General features: G+C 38.2%; 2 protein-coding genes across 2 annotated transcripts in view; one reads left to right on the forward strand and one right to left on the reverse strand.

Annotated features, from left to right (window-relative positions):
* The window catches only part of LOC134823632 (kinesin-like protein KIF20B), a 31647-nt gene extending 26052 nt beyond the window's left edge, over positions 1-5595 (forward strand). Inside the window, exons 23-31 of the mRNA XM_063835166.1 lie at positions 544-640; positions 809-950; positions 1309-1455; positions 1579-1791; positions 2538-2626; positions 2896-3027; positions 4043-4100; positions 4358-4448; positions 4667-5595. Coding sequence (XP_063691236.1) covers positions 544-640; positions 809-950; positions 1309-1455; positions 1579-1791; positions 2538-2626; positions 2896-3027; positions 4043-4100; positions 4358-4448; positions 4667-4938 — 1241 coding nt within the window. The 3' untranslated portion in view covers positions 4939-5595. The remainder of the gene's footprint in view (positions 1-543; positions 641-808; positions 951-1308; positions 1456-1578; positions 1792-2537; positions 2627-2895; positions 3028-4042; positions 4101-4357; positions 4449-4666) is intronic.
* LOC134822799 (protein ABHD13-like) overlaps positions 1-25174 on the reverse strand; it is a 948842-nt gene that overhangs the window by 574788 nt on the left and 348880 nt on the right. The window lies entirely within an intron of this gene.

A 25174-nucleotide genomic window follows, 5' to 3' on the forward strand; every position in this document is an offset into this window, starting at 1 on the left:
TGGTTGAAAAAGTTGGCAGATGTTGTTTACGCGATTTTTAGCGCATCCTCATTAATGTGTGAAACAAACTTTAGAGACTACGAATATCTTATTATATGAATATCTTATTATATGAATAAAAGAAGGCTGAGGCTGAAGCCTCAGCTTGCTGAAAAACTAGTGTTTATTTACTCCAATAAGCACATTAAAATGTGATACTGATTTTATCTGTCACTGTTAATTTTTATCTCTCACTGTTAATTTACTATCTTAATAATTCATGTTCCTCTTCGACTACTACCTCAAATAAAATTATGATAATACTAAAGGAACATTGCAAGTACTCCACTAACTTCGAAAAAAGTTTCATTTTTTTCCCAAAAAAGTCTGTACCCTATAATATAGGGTACAGACTTTTTTGGGAAAAAAATATATAGTATATAATAGGGCCTGTACGGTACGTACCTTTAAAAGTAGCTGTACCGTACGTACTTAAAGCCCTGTACCGTACGTACTTGCCATCTTAGATTCAACTACCGGTAACTAAACTCCATTATTCCTCAGTGAAGGTTGAGCTAGCTGCAGCTCAGCGCAAGATGACTGATGAACTTAAAAAACACAAGGACACCATCGACGCTAAGGATATTGAGCTCAGGAATTGGTTTGTTCAATAATAAAATTGATTAAGTTAATGATTGCCAAGTTCTATTTCATCTTTTAAGATGATCGCGTTCTTGAATATCTCGGTTTTCACGCCAATGTAGATAATTTTATCTATTTAGCGCCTCTCTTAGTGTAATATTGTTAAGATCCAACAAACTTTTATTAGGTACGATGAAAAAGAAAAGGCTGTGAAGATGATATCAAACAAGAAAGAAAAAGAAATATCAGCTCTAGAAAAACTTCTTGAAGATAAAGATATGCTCATCAAGAATTTGGAGCAGAATACTGTCGCTACGGTCGCTGTGGATGTGAGTTAAGAAATTTTATTTTTGTGATTAATGAATCAAACAAGTATGTATTAACTTATTAACTTATAACTAATCTTACCGATTTTAAATTTAATTACTAATACGTCTTAAAAATACAATATCCAGCAGTCCGTCTTAATTACAAAAGTGTAGAACTTACAAACTTATCCCTTCATTTCTCTTCAGCAAGGGGTAATATTTTGAATCAAATCCTTTGAGAATTTCTGAACAATGCAACATGTTCTCAAATTGGTCATAAACCTGCCTCCAATTAACCTACGTTTCATGCTCGTTCATTTGATCACATTTCAATTTTTGAATGATGATAATTTGAATGAATTACATCCTATGTCTTTAGTGCCTGAGCCCGGCGATGGGCTCAGAGGAGTATATACGGTTGAGCGAGGAGAGCAAGAGGAAGTTGACAGAGATGGCAGACATGGTTATACAGATGGAAACTGACCGGGATGAGACCCGGGCGGAGTTTGAGAAATTCAAATCTCAGGTTTGATAATTTGATTTATCTAAAAATTCGAAGTCGAAGCCACATTTTTTTTCATTTTTTCTTCATGAAAAATGGAATTACTGCAAATGAAAAATAAATAATTCCCATTTACTCATTTCGCAGATAGACGAAGCGATATCAGAGAAAGAAACCAAGTTTGCGGAGCTGCGAGCGGAGCTGGCGAGCACAGAAAAACGAAACAAGGAACAGCAAGAAACTGTCTCCACCGCTCTGGCACGAAGCATTGAACTGGAACAAAACGTGTCTGAGTTGAAAAGGGAGATGGAATGTATGGAGACGAAGAGAAGCAAACAAGTGTCCGCTGAACTGGACGAGGTGGGAAGAAACTTTTGGACGTTATTTTTGATTTTCTATCGTTCTTGTGATTTTTAAATTTGGCAATTTTTTGATTATTTATTTGCTATGCTTTTCAAGCTTTAAGAATTTTAAAATCATCATCAATGGTGCGCTTTTCCAGATTTTTAGCATTCTAAGGGCATATCTTCCGCTTCCGATATAAGCTTCTAATGTCACATTCTATAAGTTGGGGTTTGGCATGATGAATAAAAGTGACATGATTGAGAGATTGGGACTAATGATTAATGAATTTAGAGATACGTGAACTATTTCAGTCCTTGTTACATTACATACAGATTCCCGTGAGAAGAAGCTCACGGTTGCAGGTTAAGGTATTTGAACCATGTGACCATGTGCACCGACGATTGAATTCTAGATTCTTACCTTTCGTATCTTAGTGTCCTTATATTCTTACTTCTAAGCATTTAAACATTCTAAACACTCTTAGCATTGAAACGGTTTTAAACGTATGCTGCATTTTTAGCTGAAGAATCATGCAAACTGTTAAAGCATTGCAACTGTCAATTATTGCTGATGACGTATCTCTTTAGCGCATTTGCATTGTATTTGTACACATAATTGTGGGGATTATGCATTTTTCAAAACATTTCCCAACCCAATGTTATTTTTACGTAACATTCGCACAAATGTTCTTAACATTGCATGCGATTTAGTCTTTTCAACCTAAAGCTTAAAAGTAAAGATAATGTATGTATAATTTACAGGGAGGCAGAGAATCAACTCAATCTTCGAGAAGTTCCAATAGGATATCAAACAAACCCTCATCTCGAACATCCGCTCTAAACCATTCCAGGTTGGTTCCCTTCTCAATGTGTTCGTGTCAGTCCAGGTGTCTACAAGTACAAATTAATTACCACTTCAAATTCGCTTTTGGAACATTTTGCCAGAATGACTGTTTTTAAATTAAGGTTTTGAAGCTGTTTTGAGAAAAATGGATAAGATAATTTATGTAGTACTTATAATGAAACGATAGGAATATCAAGAAAATTTGATAGCTATTAAAAATTCGCTTACAATTAATCAGTATATTTGGAGACATATTTTCCTGACCTTGTATTTCAGACGGTCGTCAGGTCAACGCAGGTCAGGATCAAATGTTGGTGGTAGCAGAACAAGCGGCAAAAGACCGGTTGTTAAGACAGCTTCTAGACGGACCTCTCAAGTGCTCATCAATAAAACTCTCAATACCAACAGGTTCATTTGGTTAGAATTAATTGGTTTCATTAGTAGTACCTTACTCGGGATTATTATAACCGGGATAAAGTGGTGGGTTTTGGAAGATTCCGCCATATTTTTCCCGGTCAAAATTTTTACCAGTCATAAAAAAACCCGCCGACTCAGATTATGGGGTTCCAAGGGGGTGGTGATCATCATATTTTACCTGAAGTCTCATATGTGCTAGAGAAGACTTTTGAAGCAGTGGATGGAGGGCTGTAACTTTATTGGCGGTTGCTACCATAATTTCGTTATAAAAATCACAATTTGGTTATAGAAATCAGATTTCAGGCTGGACCGTGATTCTGACTTTTCTTGCCCATGAAGTGAGTAAACTGTGCCACTATTTCATGGTCCACGGTGGATTGATTACTGGAGCAGTTGAAGATGCAAAGCCAAGACGTTCCCCAATACCAAGCGGTGGGCAGGAAATTAAGCTCCAGCTGACCTTCAGAGCAGTAGCCCCATTAGCGGACAAAATGAAAGTCTTGTTAAGACAACAATACAAATTCGAATTTGACGGTATTAATAATGATAATGGAGGGGACATTAGCGATAATGAGAATGAGAATACGCTTTAATGAAGATTTGACTTATTATTGCTATAGATTTATTTTCCTTTAAATACTAGACGTGTCTTTTTTTCTATTTCTAAGTAATATCAGTAACTGTAAATTGAAATAACTTCTTTATAACAAGTAACAAAAACAGAAATTTCGGTTGAAAATTTGTTGACCTCTGAAAAAAAACTTGAAAGGTCGGCCACCGGTAAATACATGACCGGGATAATTTGGCGGGTTTTGGGAAATTCCGCCATATTTTTCCCGGTTATTAATTTTCCCAGTCATAAATTAACCCGCTATAATATTCCCGAGTAAGGTATATAGGTAGAAATAAATATTAATTTACTAACTTTCGGTACTTGTCATCTAAGTCATTTAATTTCGCGAGTGTCTTTAAAATGTTATTTTTTTGAACGATAGATATTACTTAGGTCGAAGAAGAGTCGCATTCAGCCCATAGAGGAGTCACCATCGTCCGATAACTTTGCTGTAAGTAATTGAAAGTATTTGACGGATTTAAATTGGTGATACTCAAATTGATGATACCTGTCAGTTCATGTATATCTGATCATTCTTTACAAAAATTTATGGATTATGGAATATGGATCAGTCGGAGGAGTCTGGAGGGGTAATCAAGGATGGGAGAGCTTACATCAAGATCTTGAACCAAGTCCTCCAGCCTTCACAGTTCTTGTAAATTTGTGTAACAGGCCATTTTCGGAGAAACTAAATTCTCGATTTTACAGACTCCAGGATCCGTCGGTGTGAAGAGAAAAGCTACTTTAAAAGGATTGAAAGATTTGCTTACTGGTTCATCGCCCAGACAATCCAAGCGAGGTAATAACTTAATTATGAATTTTGTATAGTTTTAATTACGGTAAATAATTGATCGATTCTTATTTCCATTTTTCTGTCAGGGATAGTAATTTTTAAATACGTGATAGTGGTTACAGTTTGATTCAGGTGGACTATACTAATTTAGATTTTAATCTTGAAGGAGGCGGTTATCATGTACAATGTACTTATATTGTTCTTTTAACACTGGACATTTCCAGGAAAAGCTGCTCCTATCTCCGTATCAGAAAGTGACAGCGACTTCGCAACACCTTCACAACCTGAGCCAAAAAGAGGCAAACGAAAGCTCCACAAATCTCAGATCAGTACACCGGAGCTGATCCCTCCGCCGGAGCGGCCTGGACTAAGGGACGTCGTCCCGGACACACCGGACACCGAGACTAAGATCACTCGCTCCCGGACCAAGCTCATTCAGGAGCACCTCAGCGGGAAGAATCTTAGGAAAACGAGAAGTAGGGCAACCAGGATATAAAGACATAAGAAATAAGAGGGTTGTTCAACAAACTGTCTCAGATAGAAAGTGCTCGGTTGGAATATCATGCCATGATCGAACAATGTTTTCAGTTTTAGTGAACTTGATTTAAGCCAATAATTTCATATAGCACCTCTTATCGTGAGTGTCGTGGATTCCTAACAGGCCCATTTGAAGCTTCAGAATGATATTGATTCTTAGAATAGCGCACGCGTTTATCAATTTCACATAATATTAATATTAGTAAAACCTAGTCACTCTACATGGTATTTTTGACTATTTTTGTTTAATCTTTCTGGATTTCTAAAATCAGCTATAGACGGTAGACCGATCAGAAAATTGAATCGTATGCCAACAATCTTAACCTATTAGAAGCTTAGATTTTAGTGAATTAAACTACAATTTGTTTGTCCCTTGCAAACTTACCCTGCTAGTAGTGTATGATATTCAGATGACGTGTACTCATAGCTTTGGTAGTGATTAAAGTATGATTAAAATGGTGTATTTTGTGACTGAAACAGACGAAACAGTTTTTGAATTTATCTTACATTATATTTGATCTAACTTTTCCTCTTTATTATCCCCCTAATGTTACTATTTATTGATTGCAAAATTTGTATAATTCATTCAAATGATGCCATTCTATTACTTGATTTCAAATACAAAATAGTTGCCTCACGTTGTACTTGTAGGCCTGCCGCGTGTGCGGCCTGCCGAGTGTGCGGCTGTATCGTGACTTCCAATAAGTGAAACGACAATGGGGGTCACGACGTGATAGTGATACAAAAAAATAGCTGATTACTGTGAGCGTCAGTTTCTTTATGAAAAATTCCGAAGTTCAAATGTAGAGTGATTTAACGCTCTTTTTTGTAGGTTTACAACCTACCAGGACACGCGCCGAGTTGGACTCATCGACGGTCCATAATATATTAGTAAGGGGAAAATTGGTCGATTTAAGGGTTCCGTTGGATTTGAATGTTCACAAGGATTTCTCAACGGAATATATGGTAGTTAGGACCCCTACGAACATAATTAGACTTGTTGCCAATTTTGTATCTCAACAGAAACACCACTTTTACCACTTTTTACCACCTTTGTACCACCTTTCTGGTTTGCCAAATATCTTTAGTTGTGAACGTAATAGAAGGCTGCAAATTAACCTAGAATGTTTATCTTATCAAGGAGTATAACTTTTGTATGAAAAATTTTGACATTTGACAATCAGCTAATTGGATAATTACCAATTAGTTAATCACCAAAAAAAGTGAAAATTTTTATTGGCTCAAAATGATTGAAATCGTTTGAAACACGGAGAAATGTAGTTTTTAGAAAAACTTCAAAAATTGTTCACTTAAAAATTTTTTTCGAGACTTGGAAAACAGTTTGAAAATTTTAAAATATTTTTTTCCGCCAAAAGTGATCGAATTGCATGAAACGTGGATAAAAATGCTTTGCAGAAAAACTTCGAAGATTTTTAGATTGGGGAATACTAAAATCATCAATATTTGAAGTTGGAGTTCAGTAAATCTCGACATATTTGATATTTTAGTAATTAGGAATAGCTTAGCGGAAAGGGCTGAACCTGAAAAAGGTTAACCACACAATATTAGAGTTTCATAACTAATTACAATACAGCTTTATCAAATTCCACATAAAGAAACAGCACAAAAGGACCATTTAAGATCGAACCGATTTTACCTGCTGTACTATCATTTTATTGATTTCAATGATCAAAACCTCTGTACCGTCAATCTTGCCAATCTATACCGGGTATCTGAATGTACCGGACCTCTTATTTACCTCTATAATTAGACCCAGTTATGCAAGAAATGCGATTTCTCACAGGGATTTCTTTTAACTGTGCACTTTTTGTCACTCTCGCAGGAGGCCCGGTATTATAGGGGAGTATAGGAAGAGAGTGTAAATATACCTTTCATCATCCACTGTGGCTTTTTTGTATTGTGAATGCGCATGCCGCTTCGTTTGCTATGCCAGATACCTCAAATAACCCCCCTATCTCATTGCCAGGGTCGGGATAGAGCTGGAGATAGCATCGAGAGGTTGCTAGAAATAGCTAGATTTAGAGTAAACTGGTGGTAGCTGGGTGGTGCTAGCATGGATGTAGCAGAACGACGAACGTAGCTACACGGGGTTTCATTGGAGTTGGTTATTTTAATGGCCAAAGAGTGCCGGAACTAAAGTTACTTAAGATTGCAGTTGAGGGGTAGTGTAAACCACGGTGTAGTCAGGGACACAGAGCTACAGTGCAGGAGTACTGCAAAAGAACAGTGCAAGTGATACAGTCTGCAACAGTAAAACGCCGAAGAAGGAGATAAGATTGTGACTGCAGAGGAGGAGAGGAGCTGGAACCTGATTGTGTTTGGGTTGAAAGAAGAGGAGGAAGAAGAGTGTCCTGCTCTGGTAACTGCATTTTTGGAAGAGGTGGAGTGAGAACTTATTTTCAAGCGACAAGGGTGGGTTGAAAGCAACCAGGTACAGCTATCCGACCTATTAAGATCACCGTCCGCGTCCTGAGCTTAACAGCCTTTCATCAGAATCTGATGAAAACAGAGAGACTGACCCACCCTTTTTAGATCCAACGAAACCCTTTATATAAATCGACTTTACCGCATGAATTACTTCATGGTATCTTCTTATCAAGGCTACAGACCTTGCCGTACCGGATTTATTGGTCAAAGTGAGTCTCTTTAGCCCTCTTCTTCTTTAGAGCTTTAGGTTAGTGATCAAACTCTTCGCAACTCGCTCTTCACTGGATCTATCAGGACAGATTCACATCTTTTTAGGTCTCAACCAGCCTTAGTTTTCCTGTTTTCATCATGTAGTACGTTCTGCTACCTCCATTTTAGCACCACCCAGCTTCCATCAGTTCACTCTAAGTCTAGCTTCGTCGGCGTTTTACTGTCGCAGACTGTTTTCCAAGTCTCGAAAAAAATTTTTAAGTGAACAATTTTTGAAGTTTTTCTAAAAACTACATTTCTCCGTGTTTCAAACGATTTCAATCATTTTGAGCCAATAAAAAATTTTCACTTTTTTTGGTGATTAACTAATTGGTAATTATCCAATTAGCTGATTGTCAAATGTCAAAATTTTTCATACAAAAGTTTTACTCCTTGATAAGATAAACATTCTAGGTTAATTTGCAGCCTTCTATTACGTTCACAACTAAAGATATTTGGCAAACCAGAAAGGTGGTACAAAGGTGGTAAAAAGTGGTAAAAGTGGTGTTTCTGTTGAGATACAAAATTGGCAACAAGTCTAATTATGTTCGTAGGGGTCCTAACTACCATATTCCGTTGAGAAATCCTTGTGAACATTCAAATCCAACGGAATGCCACTTTTCCCCTTACTATATGGAACAAATATTTTACGAGTATCACCCGTTATATAATCTTTTGATGAAACAACTCTTAATTTGTAATTTGAAGAACATTTTATTTAAAATCTACCACTGCACTTTTAGGTTAAGTTGTTAATGTAAAATACTTATGCTCCCAAATCTTTATATATGAGTGAGCTGTGGGATTGTGAAAGTAAGCTATACCAATTAATTTTTTACGCTGATTTCGAATAAAACCGGATGATGACAGATTAATCACTCTACACTCGACTGTCACTGGTCACGCGACTTTTTAAACACGTCGTCGCTAGCAGCTAGGTTAACGGGTGATACTCGTAAAATATTTGTTCGACAAGTCCAACTCGGCGCGCGTCCTGGTAGGTTATTGTATCACGTGGTGACCCCACTGTCGCTTCACTATAGTGTAGAGTTTCGACGATACAGGGGGAGCCGCGCACTCGTACGCGACGGGTCATACAACGTATGACAAGTAGGTTATAAACTTCCTCTAACCAGATCTAAGAGCCCTCTCGCTTGCAGTAGCGGGCGACTTGATTCACGATGTCAATCCTTCGCATCTCGCCGATCTGCATACTATACGGATCTGCATACTATACGGATTGATGCATTCCAACAAGACACGCGCCAAAGACGCGCAGTTTACTGAGTGATGCCAACGATTTCTTTAGACACATTGATGTCATTATAATTTAGCGTGACCGGTAATAGTCTGGAAATCAGAAGGAGACAACACATGTATAAATTACTAAAAAAGGAGTATCAGTTTACAGGATTGACTTCGAATAATATTAGGTAGGAAACTAATAACTCTCGTGTCAACTTTAGAGACGGTAACCACATTAAACTGATTAGGCGGCATCTGTCCGACTCAGAAAATAGGTTATTCGGACAGTAGTTTATTCGTATCCTACTGTACGATTTTCTTGAAACTTTCCATAAAGTATGGTGGTTTTAGGACGGATAATCTGTGTAAGTTTGAGCGAGTTTCTATGTGCCAAATTTGAGACATCACTTCAAACACAAGAAAATAGTACTGTCGGACAGATGTCGTGTTACCTAAATTAAGAGGACGTGCAATATATTCATTATCATATTAATTCATGACCTATATCTCCTTCGTATAAGTTTTCCTAATCAAATCCTCGTTTACGCACGAGACTGCGAGACAATTTAACTTATGTAGGTTAGTATAATATCTACAATTAGTGAACTGACAAATAATCCAATGGATGAACATAACTTGGACAACACAGACACGTAGCAGACTTTTCTCTTTTACCACAAACTTATCGAGCAACAGAATTAAACTTCCCGGTTCATATGCAGTGTTGCTGGTCATTTATTCCCATGTGTAGCAATGTCACGGTCGTGTTTTACCCAGGTGTATCTATAACTCAGAATTTACTTTTTAATACATCATTTAAATAATTTATCTAAAAAAATATGAATCATACTTATACCGATCTCGGTAACCCAACAGATTAAACCATGTTGAGTGAATGAGAAAGATATAGTGTCTTGCTAACACACCCATACCCCTATCATTGGGGTGAATATCCCACTTCTTCGAGTATAGACTATACTTAGGAAATAACTGGTAGTTCCTGTCGCCCCATGAACTAAGGAAACTACTAAAGACATCAAGGTAAAATAATTTAAATTTGGAACAAAGTCTAAAGAGTAATTTGTTCATAGAGACCACATTTTGTTCTCCTTTGGGGTTACCATTAGCAGGTATAGGGAGGAGGGACTGGACAAAGATATTTGCTGAGGGAGCTAAGGTTTTAATTTTGGACATAAAGTTGAAAGTTCTGCAGAGGGCTTTTAAGGTGTAATATGCCAGTCTGACAGTATCGAATGTCGTTAGTCCCTACACACACAAACAGTTTCTTAATCTCTACATCAGGGTGGTCTCTCACAAATTGCTCGATTGAGTGTAATACAGCATCAATCTTGCGACCACCCTTTATAGCGACTTTGAAAACTGTCTGTTTACCCGGGTTTTTCTATTTCCAGTCGCTCAAAGTATCTCCAGCGAGGAGTATGATCTTCTTCTTAGGGGGGCCAGTGTTAGGAGGGGGAGGATGATGAAGAGAAGGAGGAGAAGAGGTAGGATTGGTGTGGGTCAGTTAGGTTCCTAAAGGAAAGACCATGTATCTAACACCACTCTCAAGGCCCGGAGGAACTCTATGCAGTAGTCTGGATTCACAACCAGCCTTCATGATATTGAGAAACTGGTCTGTCGCTGGCACAGAGAATTCTGGGGGAGAAGGGGTACCTTTCCTGCCTGAAGGGTTGTTGTCGTTCCTTATGAAGTCCAGTTTTCTTGCTGCACCGAACAACACCGTACAAATGTCACTGTCCTGATCAATCAATGGCTCGTTGTCGTCATGGTAGTTCAGGTTAGCTCCTTTACAGGACATACAGCTGACAAGACAGGCTGTCATGTTTCCAGAGGTGGCCTTATTGTTGTTAACAAGGCAATTGTTAACAATTTTGGGGAACTCGTTGATCGGCTTGGGCTAGTTGACCACACTTATACGAATCATTGCGGGGACTCAGCCACAAGGTCTTTACTTTCTTTACTGTTGTGCGGTCTTCATCGTTATAAATTCTTTCATTACCCCATCAACCAGGGGCTCTGGAAGGTCAAGCTGGATGTGATTCACAAGATCCGAAAAATGCTTAGGCTCAGGAGAAGTTGACGGTGATATAGGTTTGGGAGTGATAAAGGACTCTGTAGAGGGAGTGATAAGGGGTTCTGTCGGATGATCTTCCAGAAGGATTTCAATGGCATCTTTGAAGTCTTCTTCATTGTCATTAATGAGGGAGAGAATGTGATTTTCCTGCTCTTGGGAGGCACTGAGAAGAAATTCAGTGATGAAGGTAGGTAGAAGTGGGGTTGGGTTAGCTTGCATCAATGGACAAAGTTACACCAAATGATCAGGATGGCAATCAGGGTACTAAGCAGCAGTCATCAGACACTCCCCGTAAAATGGTCTGAAAATAGAGACGGGCAGAGGGGAGTAAAACTTGTCTGGGGGTAAATTAAGTACCAATAAAGATCAGAGGGAGAGAAGGGATCAATGATAAAAATATAAAGTTTTAAAGGTAAAATGTGAATCTAAAATGGAATAATTCAATTACTAGCCTGATTGAGAAGTTTAGGACCCCAGACAAGCTGGGGGATGCTAGGAGAGCTGCCGCTGCCTACCCTTTATGCCAACTTCACAACCCCGGGACTTCGGCTGGCTTTTACTCTGACATCGGCTGAATTCCGTTGCCATAGTTGTAAATTATGTTCCTGATCGAAGTTGCAATAATGCTAATAAATTTGATACAGCTCAGCAGTCACTGTATTCAAATAAAGATTGTTCCAGTTCTGCAGTCTCAAATGTTTTCGCCCAGCTTTTCTTTTTATCGTGGTTATAGAAGACAGACCTGAAGAAATACTTGTATTAATATACTACTTGTATTAATATACTATGATAATATAGGTAACATGCCCAGAATGATTAAAATTGTATTATCGGAAAATTTACCTATATTTTATAAGTCAGTTCAATGAACCTATACTACCTTATTTACCGATGGAAATTTTTTTGCTTGTGATGAAGTAGTCCTCTCAATATATGTATGTAGTTTGTTAAAAGAGTAGGATTGTAGACAGTAGTCATAGTCCATGTATAGCGACGGTAGTTTACCAGCAGCTCCCTGTACAAACAGAAATATGATCACCTTAATAACACCAGAATGTGTGCGTGTCTGTGTGTCTGTCTGTCTGATCGTCTGTGTGTAATTTCCGAACGGTTATACAAAAAAAAACGGTAATAGTTACGGGACTTGTTGTTTCGGTACAGTGCCGACAAAACTCTGACGAAGCCAATAGGCAAAAAATCGGCCGGTGGTAAGTGGTTTAATTGATGGTTTTGTACCACAAAATATGTTACATAAAATGGCTTGAGAAGAACGGCAAGAGTTACGGGGCTAGCTCTCTCTCTCTCTCTGCATAATATTATTTAGCGTATATATTACATGGCGTATATATTACATGGTCATGTATAATACTATAAACTTATTAGGGGAGGGAGTGCTCAAACGGTCTGTTTGGACTGTAGAGAGAGTTCATACTTTCATACGACAATGTAATGCATGTTCACAAATATGATAGGCTGGTGTGGTGCATGGTGTTAAGGGTTAATTTCTATTGATTATTGATTAAGAATTACTATATTATAAGCATACTATTGAATACGTGAGGGCACTCCGAATAGAATTGCTCGCCTAATCCGGGTTTTGACTCAGCGGGTAATTACTCCTACCCTTTTTAACTGCGGCAGTGAAATCCCGGCCGTAGGCCGGGTTACACTAGTTATTATATAATATCACTTGTTAAATTATTGAGTACAATGCAGGAATACACTAACGTGTCTTATATTAACACCTAATAGTCGTATAATATGTACTCATAAACAATGATAGTCCCAATTGTTTGTAATTGCTTATAATTTAAACCTTCTTATTAACTCATTTTGTGTCTGACCTAAAATTGCACGAGAAATAGATAAAATTATGCGTCAGACAGGGCTCGACCAGGATACCGGCGATTTTGTACCGGTACCGGTACCAGCCGGGATTTTGGTTTTAGCCGGGATTTTAGTCGGGATGTTTCCAAAACAAATTCAGTTTTTTCAACGTAAATGTGAGTCCAAATTTTGCAAATCTGTAAACATTTTCCTAAAACATTTTGATGAAATCATTGAACAATGGAGACTGGAGTCAATCTAGATTTAAAATAATCATGGGTTTCATGACGTCGATTTTATATTTTCATTTACGAGTAATGGACTTCTTTCTGAATTTAATGCTAGAAATATGACTCATGACTTAATTATTGTGACTAAGTGTCACGGCTCACGGTCTTGTGTTACCGAGGGACAAGTAAAACAGAGTTCTCCGGGTAAATAAAGCATTAATAAATGCTATTCAGTATTCGCCCTATTCAATTATTCAGGTAAGGTTATTTAAACTGTAAAGTGTAAAGCTCCAACGTCAAACTCCATGTTCAATTAAATTTATCTAAGTAACCAATACCAGATCACAAATATGAATTCTGTGTCAGTTTTGACTTATATAAACATATTTCAGTTTGTCATTCTAAAGGAGTAACGGAGAAATATTGGAATAATCCCGGTACCGCTCCCGGTATCGGGCGGTATGACGCTGATCCCGGCCGGGTTTTAGTTTTCATCCCGGTCCCAGCCGGGACGGAGGTAACAAAATTTCGATCCCGGTCGACCACTGGTCTCAGAACTCACTAACACTCCCTTCTCACTCAAAATTGATGTTTTACAGTTATGACGAGTAACAAGCAACATATATTTTGATCCGTCGGTTCTAAGGCAATCTGAGGTTATTTGTAAGCTTTCGTTCAGAAAATATTTCGGTACCTTCAAATGGGGGTAACAAGTAGGAGTAACAAGCGTTGCAAGTGTTTCATAATACAAAAATCTTTCTCCTGCTGACCAGAACCTTCCCCTTAAAAGTAAACAAATCTGAATTGCCTCCCAACGAAAATCCAGATCTATTGAGCAGCAGAGACAATCATTTAAGGAGACTTCAATATCTATCAGGAACCTGGAACATGATTATATACTGCCGTGAGAACTAAGCACTTCGGGATGTAACACATAATATTTGGTTTTCTCGATTTCATTCATATTTAGACATAAATCCGTGTAGATAATTGGTTATAGAATAATTGGATATAATTTTATGCGACGTTGTGTCTGCAAAACTATAAGTATACGTGTGCGTGAACTGATCATCCCGCAAATGCTGAAAAAGTAGATGTTACCTATCATAAGATCACCGCCCGCACCGCACACGACAGAGTTATGACTACGTAATCAAATTTTGTATTATAACACACATAACCCCGGCATGCGCAGGGATTATATTTCAATTTTTCCCGCGACGCGCAGGAAAAATTTATAATAATTTCGAGTGCGAAGCACGAGGGATTATTATGAAAATAACCCCGACGTGCTTTAGCGCGAGGGGTTATTTTAATATAACTTAAGCGTGCCGGTGTTATGTGTTATAAACCCCTCCGGGTTAGTGCTAGGACCAACAAATTTGACATTTTACTCTTAATTCTAGCCATATGAGATCAGTATGGAAAATATGAAATGGAATTGGGGACTACCAAATTGAAATAAATACAACTAAGGTACTATGACATTTGAAATTGGCGTTATATCTAAACATTATTCCTCAGTCAGAAGTACGTTGAATGAATATGAATATCGATATAAAGGGGCGTCGAGTTAAGCCTGGCAAGCGATAAAAGGTGGAGCTAATAATGATATCGTGTCATGAAGTTCATCAAAGTAGACGACTATAATACATGGCTTATATCAAACACGACAAAATTAACCGGACAAAATCAAATGTAACCGTCGAGACAAGTTCTGGAACTGGTCCTATTAGTATTAATGTAAGAGTTTAAGTAATGTAAGCAGTGTGCTGGAGTTTTGCCAGCGCCTGCAATTAGACCGATACGTAGATCAGTGTATTTATAGTTCTTACGTTAAGCCATAGGTCACGTGACATTTTTTACCAATGCGCGTCGTAGTAGTTAGTCACGTGATACACGTCATCAAAACACGTGACAGTGCGCAGTTGAAATTCTCATGGAATATCAAAACAAAACAAATCTTGTTGAGCCAAATTAGCGGGGCGGGATTATAGAAGTTGTGCCGGGGTTATTTATTCAGCGGGAAAAAACTAACAGCGGGAGGCGGGATTATCAGAATCTATTTAGCGGGAGCCGGGATTATCATAATCTTATTCTATCCCGGAGGTGTTTATAATGATGTGTTGCCATGGCAACCGAAACTCCATCGGGAGAGGCTAGTTACGCATAATATACAGTATCAAAACATTGCCATATCATAGCAACATTCCAGAGATTAGATAATGTGTGTGTGTGTAAGAAAATGTATTATACAGTCTGCTAGAACATTCCGTTTACACATGGTAAAGTGATAAATATGGTGGCCGATAATAACTGCCCCTGGCTTGCTTAACAACTTGTTCAATTTATCTCCGAATTACACACAAATTTCAGAAATGATAGATCTGTGCCGAACTAAGATTTTCTGAAAGTTTCGTAGACTTTAATCAATTACAGACTACAGAGGGTGTGGACACTGGCTCTATTTCACTATTATGGTTGAAACTAGTATACCGATTACAGTGATTTTACAAAAGTTGAAACAGTAAACACCAATTTGTAGGATACTTTAAAATCCCTACTTTAAATCACACCAAAATTGGTCCTAGAATGCAATGAAATCTGATGATGTCTTTTCAGTGAAAAAGAGGCCACACTGTAATTGATTTATGTTAACGAAACTTTTAAAAAATTAGCTATATTACTTGCAACTAACTATAAATTGAGTATAAATATCCGGCCCAGTATAGGCTTACTGGGCTTATCGACCTAGTAGAACAGCCCCCTGAGTGGATTGCAAGACGGTCTCAATTGTGATCTGGTGGGCCCAGTTAGAAAAGCCCGATTGTGCAAAGAAAATCTGTGTTTGTTCTTATTAGCTTGATCTGCAAGAAGAAGCAAGGTGCTTTAAACTGGTGTTGAGGTTGAGGGTAGATAATAGATTTCGCCATTCTCTTCCTTCAAACCATTTCCGATGGTTTGATCGATGGTTCCTGTTATATATGACAATCAAGGCTAACCAGCCTGAAACGATAACACCGCAAAAGTTTACTATACATTGAGTGATGCATCACGTTTCCGCCACATCTTAAAATGGTCATAAACCGGCTAAATTTTAATTAACCAACTTCAGATTTTACAAGGGCCAAACAGGGTTTTAATATTAAATTTGATAAATTTAGTCAAACATATTTCTCTTTACACAGTTAGTCAAACATATTTCTCTTTACCACAGTTATATAACTATAGACTTAGTCGGCTGCCGGACAGTTTCACCTAACCTAGATCAAGCTACCACGAGAAGATTCAAGATGACGAATCATACCCGATTAAAAACCAATTCTGAGCTTAAGATCATAGCAGTTATAGACTTAGAACCGAATTATATTGGTAGATTATTATCTCTGGACACAGGACTCCGTGTCTAAAGAAGGATAAATTAACGGCTGGAAAAAATTGAACTGGATATCTGCCACAATGCTGCTATTATTAAGGTTAAAGTAACTTATAGCACATAAAGAAGTCTGGTCTGCTAGGTTTTAATTGGTCGTATAATAGATGTGGATACTGGCGTTAGAAACGGTCATCAAAATGAGTTAATAAGAAGGTCGATTTCTCGGTTATTTTTGAGCTTTCGTTCAGAAAATAATTCGGGGTCCTCAAAGGGGGGTAACAAGAAGGCGTTACATGTGTTACAAGCCTTCTATAATACAAAATATGTAACACCTCCTCAGCCTCCTGAACATGTGTTCCACCTAAAATGTAAACAAACAATGATCACCTCCTCAGCCTCCTGAACATGTGTTCCCTATTAATGTAAACAAACAATGATCACCTCCCCGCCAGTATCCACATCTATAACAAATAAAAATGAGTTAAGACTACAAAACCGGTCAATACAACCTAATTATAATACCTGTATCGAGAACTCGACTTCAATGCACTGATAGCGTTGGTACTAACATTCTGCCAAATTATGTCATATCCTGAGACTTGATAGCTGCCTGAAACAGTTTTGAGTCAACAATTTCGTGATATTCTAGAAATTGAAACCAATTCTCAACTTTAAAAAAGTAGATTTCAATAAATGCCATTATAGAATTAAATTCTATGGAATTTATATTTGATGAACCCATAATAATATAGTGCAATGATAGTATTCTCATAAGTTCTACCCTTGCAACCGTATACAATGTACATACTTAGTGATATCAAGCTGCAATCTAAAATTTATTAATTGAATCTCATAATCACTTCAAATCTTACCTAACAGTTGCAGTCTAGCCTGATAGCGACAGCTTTGGAAGTGAGAAATAAAATACATTCAATTGTAATCCAATTCTGCGAGAGAAGATTTGCCCAGACAGCTGACATGAATGTATTACCATACTTCCTGTAAATGTGGTAGTTATTAGGTCATATAAACCTTGGAAATTAAGTCAAAGTTTTTCTCAGTCTCTGGTGTCAATCACCAGTAGAGTGCCTCAGCCGCACCAAAGGCAAAACAACCTGCGATTCAAAAGGGCTCCCAAATATGTTTTTACGTGGGAAACATCGTAGAATACACATGCTATACACTCTAGTTTCCCAGCAGATACTGATATCATGCTGCAGTGTTAATAAGCATACAAATTCAGCACAAAAAATGTAAAGACGACACAAATTCATGCGGGACGTTAATAAATGTGTCCATGTTGAACTCAAACTCCGACAGAATAATATATCAAATCGGATATATTGATATTATTCAAATGGTATTTTCTCATGTTCTGTCGATAACTACAAAACTTAATAAATAAGTAAAGTTCTAAAACGAAGATCACGACTAGGTTTTATCAAAATTGAAAAGAAAACCGATTGAAGTGCAGTTAGAGAGATACTTTAAGTTCAAAGGGTCATAATTACTAAAATCTCTTCCTAGCAATCAAGTTGTTGATCCTAGTTCTACACCTAAACGAATACAAAATGACAGCCTTACAAGTTGAAATTTTCGATATCCAGCTCAACATACGACTTCGATACCAATATTATAGGTATATACCGATGATCGGTGTTAGTAAATATTTGATTACATTACCATGAAACATAGTTTTGAAGTTCAAAATCTTCCTAATTGTGTAAGAATAACATAAAGAAACACGTACTAGTCTGCTGTTACGAAAGGCAACTATTTAATTAAATAACTGAACAGTATTGAAATACCCAATTAAAAAAGCAAATATCAACGTAATTGACAGGCAAACTCAGGAAATGTAGAATTAGTTGTGAAACGAGATATATATACAGCTATAACGTAGCGCTCGACTCCAATTTGAAATTAAATAAAATTGCGCTCCGACGAGATTAACAACAAGCTGCTGGTTGTTCGAATGTTGGTTTGCACACTACTGTGGTTGCAAGAAGAATTATTTGATGCGCGGCGCGACCCAGTAGTGCATCGCGCTACAACGGGCGACCGCCGAAACAAGCAGTACGCGCGTAGACACATAGCTTTATGAAGTTATAAACCTACAATCGCTAGGTGGCTCTGAATAACTATTAGAAACCCTAACTAAAACTAAACACTTTGATTCACGATGTCAATTCTTCGCATCTCGCCGATCTGCATACGGTGGTTGTGAGAAGCATTATTGGATGCGCGCGCGGCCCAGTAGTGCATCGCGCTACAACTAAACACTACAATCTGATCCCTAACCCAATCCCTAACTAGAACTGAAACATATGCCGATTGCTGAATCCCTATGCCGTAAGACGCGCGCGCTGACTATTGAATGGTTTTTAGTTGATTGACGATGTCAACCCATCGAGATCGTTTGCTCTAACCAAAGCCCTTTTACTGGGCCGCGCTCAGCCTGTCATTCCGCCGAATCTCTATTTATGAACATAATAGCCTGAGCTGTCCCCAGGTAAGAGCCCTCTCGCTTGCAGTAGCGTGCGACCGCTTGTGAAACAAGCGCGTCACGCAGTACGCGAATACACATGGCTGTGTGAACGAGATGGTTGCTTTGCTAGTTCGTGCGGCGCGTCGAAGCCTAGCGGCGAAATCTCAAGTCCTCCAAGGTTTTTAGCTCTTATTCCGGCCATACAACACCTTGTACGTTTATAACCTACCAGGACGCGAGCCGAGTTGGAACAAATATTTTACGAGTATCATCCGTTAAGCAGCACCAAGCATATTATTTCGAAAACAATCAAAAAGTTGTAATACTTCCAATGCCCTTATAATAAAAATTATAATAATTCCCTATTAAAGTTAAAGTGCACAAATCTGTAGTAACCTTTATATACTATTTTCTTGTCATACGTTGTATGACCCGCCGCGCAGGCTCCCCCTGTATCGTCAGGACCGTGGGTGTCACATGCAACGTGATACAACTATTTTCACAATTACTTTAACACAAAAACTGACTCGAATCCTAAAGCATAAACAACTGAAATCAGAAATATATTGTTTTACAAGCCTGTCACCTGCACACGTTTGACAAAAATTGTTATTTACTCATAACTCGTAAAAAAATGATTTTCATGCTAACTAATAGGTTTTATTCGAAATCAGCATATAAAAAAGTACTTTTTAGTATCATTGCATCAGTGAGTACAGTTTCATTTACCTTACTCGGGAATATATTTTAACTGACGATGTCAATTCATCTCAGTTCGGCGCGGCACAGTAGCGCATCTCCCCGACACCCGATCTGTGAGAAGCCTCATTGAGAAGCCTCATTGAGTGCGCGGCGCGGCACAGTAACGCATCGCGCTACAAATTTTTGTCGTATTATTCCGTCATATCTTCGGTTCCTTAAATGAGATAATTTTGAATATTTGTGAAGACCTTCCAATTATACTTAACTACCGAACCGAAATTAGTTGGGAGAGATTGGCCTTGATTACAGATTAAGAATAACAGGTCAAAAATGACAAAATAGGTATAAATTCGTCGATAACTCAAATTATGACCATCGAAATTGCTCAAACTAATTTAGGTTCAGTAGAACATAAGTGATTCACAATGTCAATCCTTCGCATCTCGCCGATCTGCATACGTGTGGTTGCGAGAAGATGCGCGGTGCGGCCCAGTAGTGCATAGAGCTACAAGTGTTTATGAGAAAAAAAGGGGGGACCCCCAACCCATGTAGCTGAGACACCTCACAGCAAGTCCACCAAAGTGGCTCTTGCTTGTGAAAGGTGCGTCAACTACCCGCCGAAGCGGTGGGTTGGGAGTCCCCCCTGGGATCATTTCGTCCGTAAAATTATATACAACATAAAATAGTACAGTAAAATATCCAAATTTACATAAACAAATCTAGGAGACCTCAAAGCTCGTCTTCTGGGGGATGAGGTTGAAGGAGATGTCATGCAGTTCAAGATGCTGGGCTGTTGATCTTCCTCTGATTCCTCTTAGTGCAATGAGTGTACTTCTTAACAGATCAAATCTGAATCGTGTTCTGATATGATTTTTGACTTGGCTCTTGGCTTCTTTTTTATGGTCAGCTATCATCTCAGAGACACGATCTACAAATACAGTGCATAGGGGTCCCATACCTCCAGAGGTTGTGAAGACTAGAGGGACAAAGGATCCTTTCTCTGACTGAAGTACTCTCTCTTCATACTAGTGGGCTATGACCTCTTTTGACACAGGCCATGTTAACCATCTGATGTGAGTTCCAAAAAAAGTTCCTTTATTCGTATTTGTGGAGGAACATCTCAAGTGGGATTTCCCTTTGTCACTGAGTGTGGCCTATTTAACTCGTAAAATATTTGTTTCAAAGAAACAAATAATGATTGATGATTGATGTTACTCAGCCTGTCATTCCACCAAATCTCTATTATGCACATAAATATAATAGCCTGGGGTCTTAGGTAATGATTGAATGGGATCCTAAGTTATCATTAGTCCAGATCAGTGGCGTAACGAAAGGCCCTGCTGACCCCGCTGTGCAGGGGGGCGCCGTCTTAGGGGGGCGCCAAATCGTCGTTTGAATGTGGGACAATTTCGAAATCTTAACTAAAGTACTAGCAAAACTGCGCGTTTTGCTCTAGAGATACACACTTTTTTAGAGATTTTACCGGCGTATTCTTTAAAATCACCTAATTTGTTCAATTTTAGGGAGGGGCACCAAAAGGGGAGGGGGCGCCAACAGGGGGGCGCTTTTTTCGGCAGGGGGGCGCCAACAGGCAACGTTACGCCACTGGTCCAGATACTTGCCATGTGTAACGCAAATAGCGGGTACAATTTCCTCGATGAACCTGAAGGAGGATTGTCTGTCCTGTATTCAGTATTTTTATCATATAACGTTGAGCTAAAAAGTTGTTTCCAAATTTTGCGTAATGCATTTCTTAAAAGTTTAATGTATGTCCTATTTGCATCCCAAAGAGTTCCCATTGCATTGTTGTTTATTCCTGATTTGGTTAGCTTTGCGTCTCAGAACTAAAGAGGTCTGCTATGCTTTAGTGTTTAGAGAGCTCTGCTGTCGACCTAACTAGGTAGATCTTTAGATCTAAGGGTTCCCCGGGACAAGCTGTGTTAAAGCTTCTCTGCAGGATGTTCGAGATGAACTGTTTTTGAGCATTGAGATCTTCCGCTGTAGAAACTGATTAAAACCAGTAAGGGTGTCAGTCAAACTCTGACATCATCAAATTTGATGGCCTCAAAATGAGCCCTTGTGTGTTAGCTGTCTAGCTGAGAAGACCTGAAAAGTGGTTACTGGAGGAAGAAGTGCTCATTATCAGTGTGTCTTTGTAGTCAGAATGAACGAATTGGGATCCCTAGCTCTGTGGTGGGTGACTTCTATGGGGGACCTGAAAGATGAAAGAGAATTTCCTAGTGGTTTAATGGCTCTTAGAGCTAGGTTCCTGGTTCATCTAGGGAGGTTTGAGTTGGCAATTCCTGACCTTTGCGCTCAACAAGAGAGCACACCTCCCGTTAGTACCAACCAGGCCACACCCCGGCGCATGGAGGTTCAGTGAGGATTTCGTGACCCTTGAAACAAATGCATATTATATTTGGTAACCTTCCCTTGCCTCAATCCTTAACGGGTGATCCTCGTAAAATAGTTATTCCAGAATTTAGTATCACCCGTCTAGTCAAATAAAAACTCGAAGCAACACTGTTTGCTCACACTCTCAAAAAACAATGATACAAAAATTTTCAAAATCCGAGTAAGTTTATTTTTATTGTGCACCTTTTACAATTAGTGGTTTTGAAATTTCGGTAAAGTCTCTGATCACTGAAGATGGCACAAGACACGACGGAAAATCATCAGAATATAAAAAGAGATTTTTGTAGACATGCGCTACCTACAAAGATCATGTCTGTCAAAAAGTAGTGACACACATGCGCTACGAATTTAGGCCAGAGGAGGGGGGGGGGGAGTAAATTATCATTTGTCCAGTTTTCACATATGTGATTGAGCTGCTGGAGATGAACAAGTAGAAACAAACCGCATAAAAATCTGACCTTGCGTTGCTGAGATCTTATAAATATCGAATTTGAGGTAAAGTTAACCTCATATTTAAAGAACAGAGGTAAATATCAAAATTATGTACTTGAATATAATTGTGTGAAACAGTCTAAGGAACACCTGTGCCAAGTTTCAGGTCCTGGGTGTGGCCAGTCTTTTCCAAAAGTTTAGCTCTATCTGGAAAAAAGATATGCAAAGAGTTAAAGTTAAAGTTTTACACGTAATTACAGGTAAACCTCAATTTTTGGCAAGGTCAAATTTTTATGCGTCTTTTTTAAACTTGTTCATCTTTACCAGCTCTGATCAAATATGTGAAAACTGGAAAAACGATTTTTACCCCCCTCTGGCCTTAACAAACATTAAGCAACTTACATTGCAGTACCATTTATCGATTAGAATATCAAAATATGTCATTGTAATTTTGCATGGCTGAAATGTAACGCAGGTCAGCATGTCAGCAGTTTCACTTACTTGGGTGCTATCATCAGTGGGAATGGAACAATTGACAAAGAATTATCAGCTCGAATTCAAAAAGCCTCTGGGGCATTCTATCAGCTTAGCAGTATATGGTACAGTCGCAACATCAAGACACCAACTAAAATCAGGATATACAAAGCCGCTGTCCTCACTATACTGCTATATGGAAGTGAGGTATGGAATACCACTCAGACGCAGATGAAAAGATTCGAGGTGTTCCATCATAGATGTCTGAGAAGAATCCTGAAAATCAAATGGTTTTATCACGTATCTAATGCTGACGTACTTAAGCGGGCTAACATCGCCCCTGTTGATACTTTCGTACGAGCAGCTAGGCTCCGATGGTTTGGCCATGTGGTGAGGATGCCAGAAGAAAGAATACCCAAATATCTTCTGCACTGGATCCCAAAGCATGGTAAAAGATCAAGAGGCAGACCTCGGAAAAACTGGTTGTCATGCGTCCGGGAGGATGCAGCAATCTTCACAGGTGTCGATAACATCACAATAGAAGATGCAGAACAACAAGCTACAGGTGATGTATCAGGTGACGGTGACGCTGCATGATGCTTATCACGTGACTTACTTAATCAAGTGACTACTTCATAAGTCAAACATTCAAAGTTATTGTTCTGCCAACACTCACAGTAACCTTACCCCTCAATCAATTTAAATCATTTGCAAAGATCATGAACCAAACAGGAAATTTAACAATAATATTATTTCCTTAAGCATTATGGCATTTTACTGGATCAAAACAGCTTTTAAATATTACCATTACTCAGTAGGGAAGCATTATTTTCCCTTAATTTCTTATATGTAATGTTAGTGATTCGGTATTAGCATCTAAAGTTACAACGATTCAAGTTGTTTTCAACTACTGAAATTACCACTTTTAGAAAAATGTTTATCGATTAAGCGATGTCGCACAGGTAGAAATTAAACACACTTATTCAGCCATTCAAGATTACTAATACTATTAGAAATACAATATTTGAGCTGCGATCAGATTAATAAACTTTCATGTCCAACAAAGGTGACGAGACACTTCAACTAATTAAAACGATTCGATACGCCCCTACGGCTACATTAAAACCAAAAACATAGCATCTTGCATGCAGTATAACATACAATTAAATATTTAATCTACTACATGAAACTATCGTGTGTTTCAAACCATTTAAAATCTCATAATTTGCGAAATAATTTCGTGAGTTTCATGGCAACATAATGATAATGCTCTAAAGTTTAAAAATTAGAATCAGAGTGTCTTCATAATTTTTATAAATAAAAAGAAATAATATTGATGAAAGGTCATAATAATGTTTAGAATAAACTGTCCATAGTTATAGTGTTAGTTCACTACTAACCGCGAGTTAGCTTATTCTTGTTTTTACAAGAGGAGGTGCAGCAGGAGGAGCACAGTCAAAACTTCCGATCCCAGTTTTATATCACCTCCCGAACCCGTTGCCACTGAAAAACTTATATTTAATGTTTGGATAATTTCGTGAGCCACAAAATTCTACCAGATGCAAATTGTAAGTGTTATTATATTGGTCTCACGCAACTATGAGCTTAGAGTTAGGGCTAGTCCCTGATCAAGTATGAAATATATAGAAATTTTTTACAATAAGCTAAATATTGCTCGCAAATTCAGCTGGCCTAGAATCAAAGAATCGTGTTTGTGATTTCTATCTCACCTTTGGTTTCAATGGGGTACCCAGCTACCATTGGTCCCTGATAAACATGGAACCGTCCGTCGTTTAGTTCACTTTTTCCGTCAACGGACCTCTTCCGTCTGCCGTTTGAACATAGATCTGTGCAGCCATGAAAACTGAAAGAATTAGAAAATGATAAGATGCGGTGGAGTATAAAATGTTAATCGGATAATCGACGAGGAACTATAAATATAATATAGTATATTATATATTAGAGCTCAATCCTTAATTAGTACTATTACTTACTAACTGGGAATCCATTAAGGTGATGGATACGGGTTTTAGTACGGTATTAAGGAATAAAGGGAAGTGGGAAAGGTCAGCCTTAATATTTAATTGTTTCATTATTCAAATTCTAACAGAAAGTTTTTGAATGTTAAAAAAGTTCCTAAATAATGCACTCAGACTATACAATATTATTGTAGGAAGTCCAAAACAGATATTACGACAAATTACCTGCTATTCG

This window comes from Bolinopsis microptera, chromosome 11 (assembly GCF_026151205.1).
Source record: "Bolinopsis microptera isolate Bmic1 chromosome 11, MBARI_Bmic_1.0, whole genome shotgun sequence".
In the NCBI taxonomy this organism is placed as follows: Eukaryota; Metazoa; Ctenophora; class Tentaculata; order Lobata; family Bolinopsidae; genus Bolinopsis; species Bolinopsis microptera.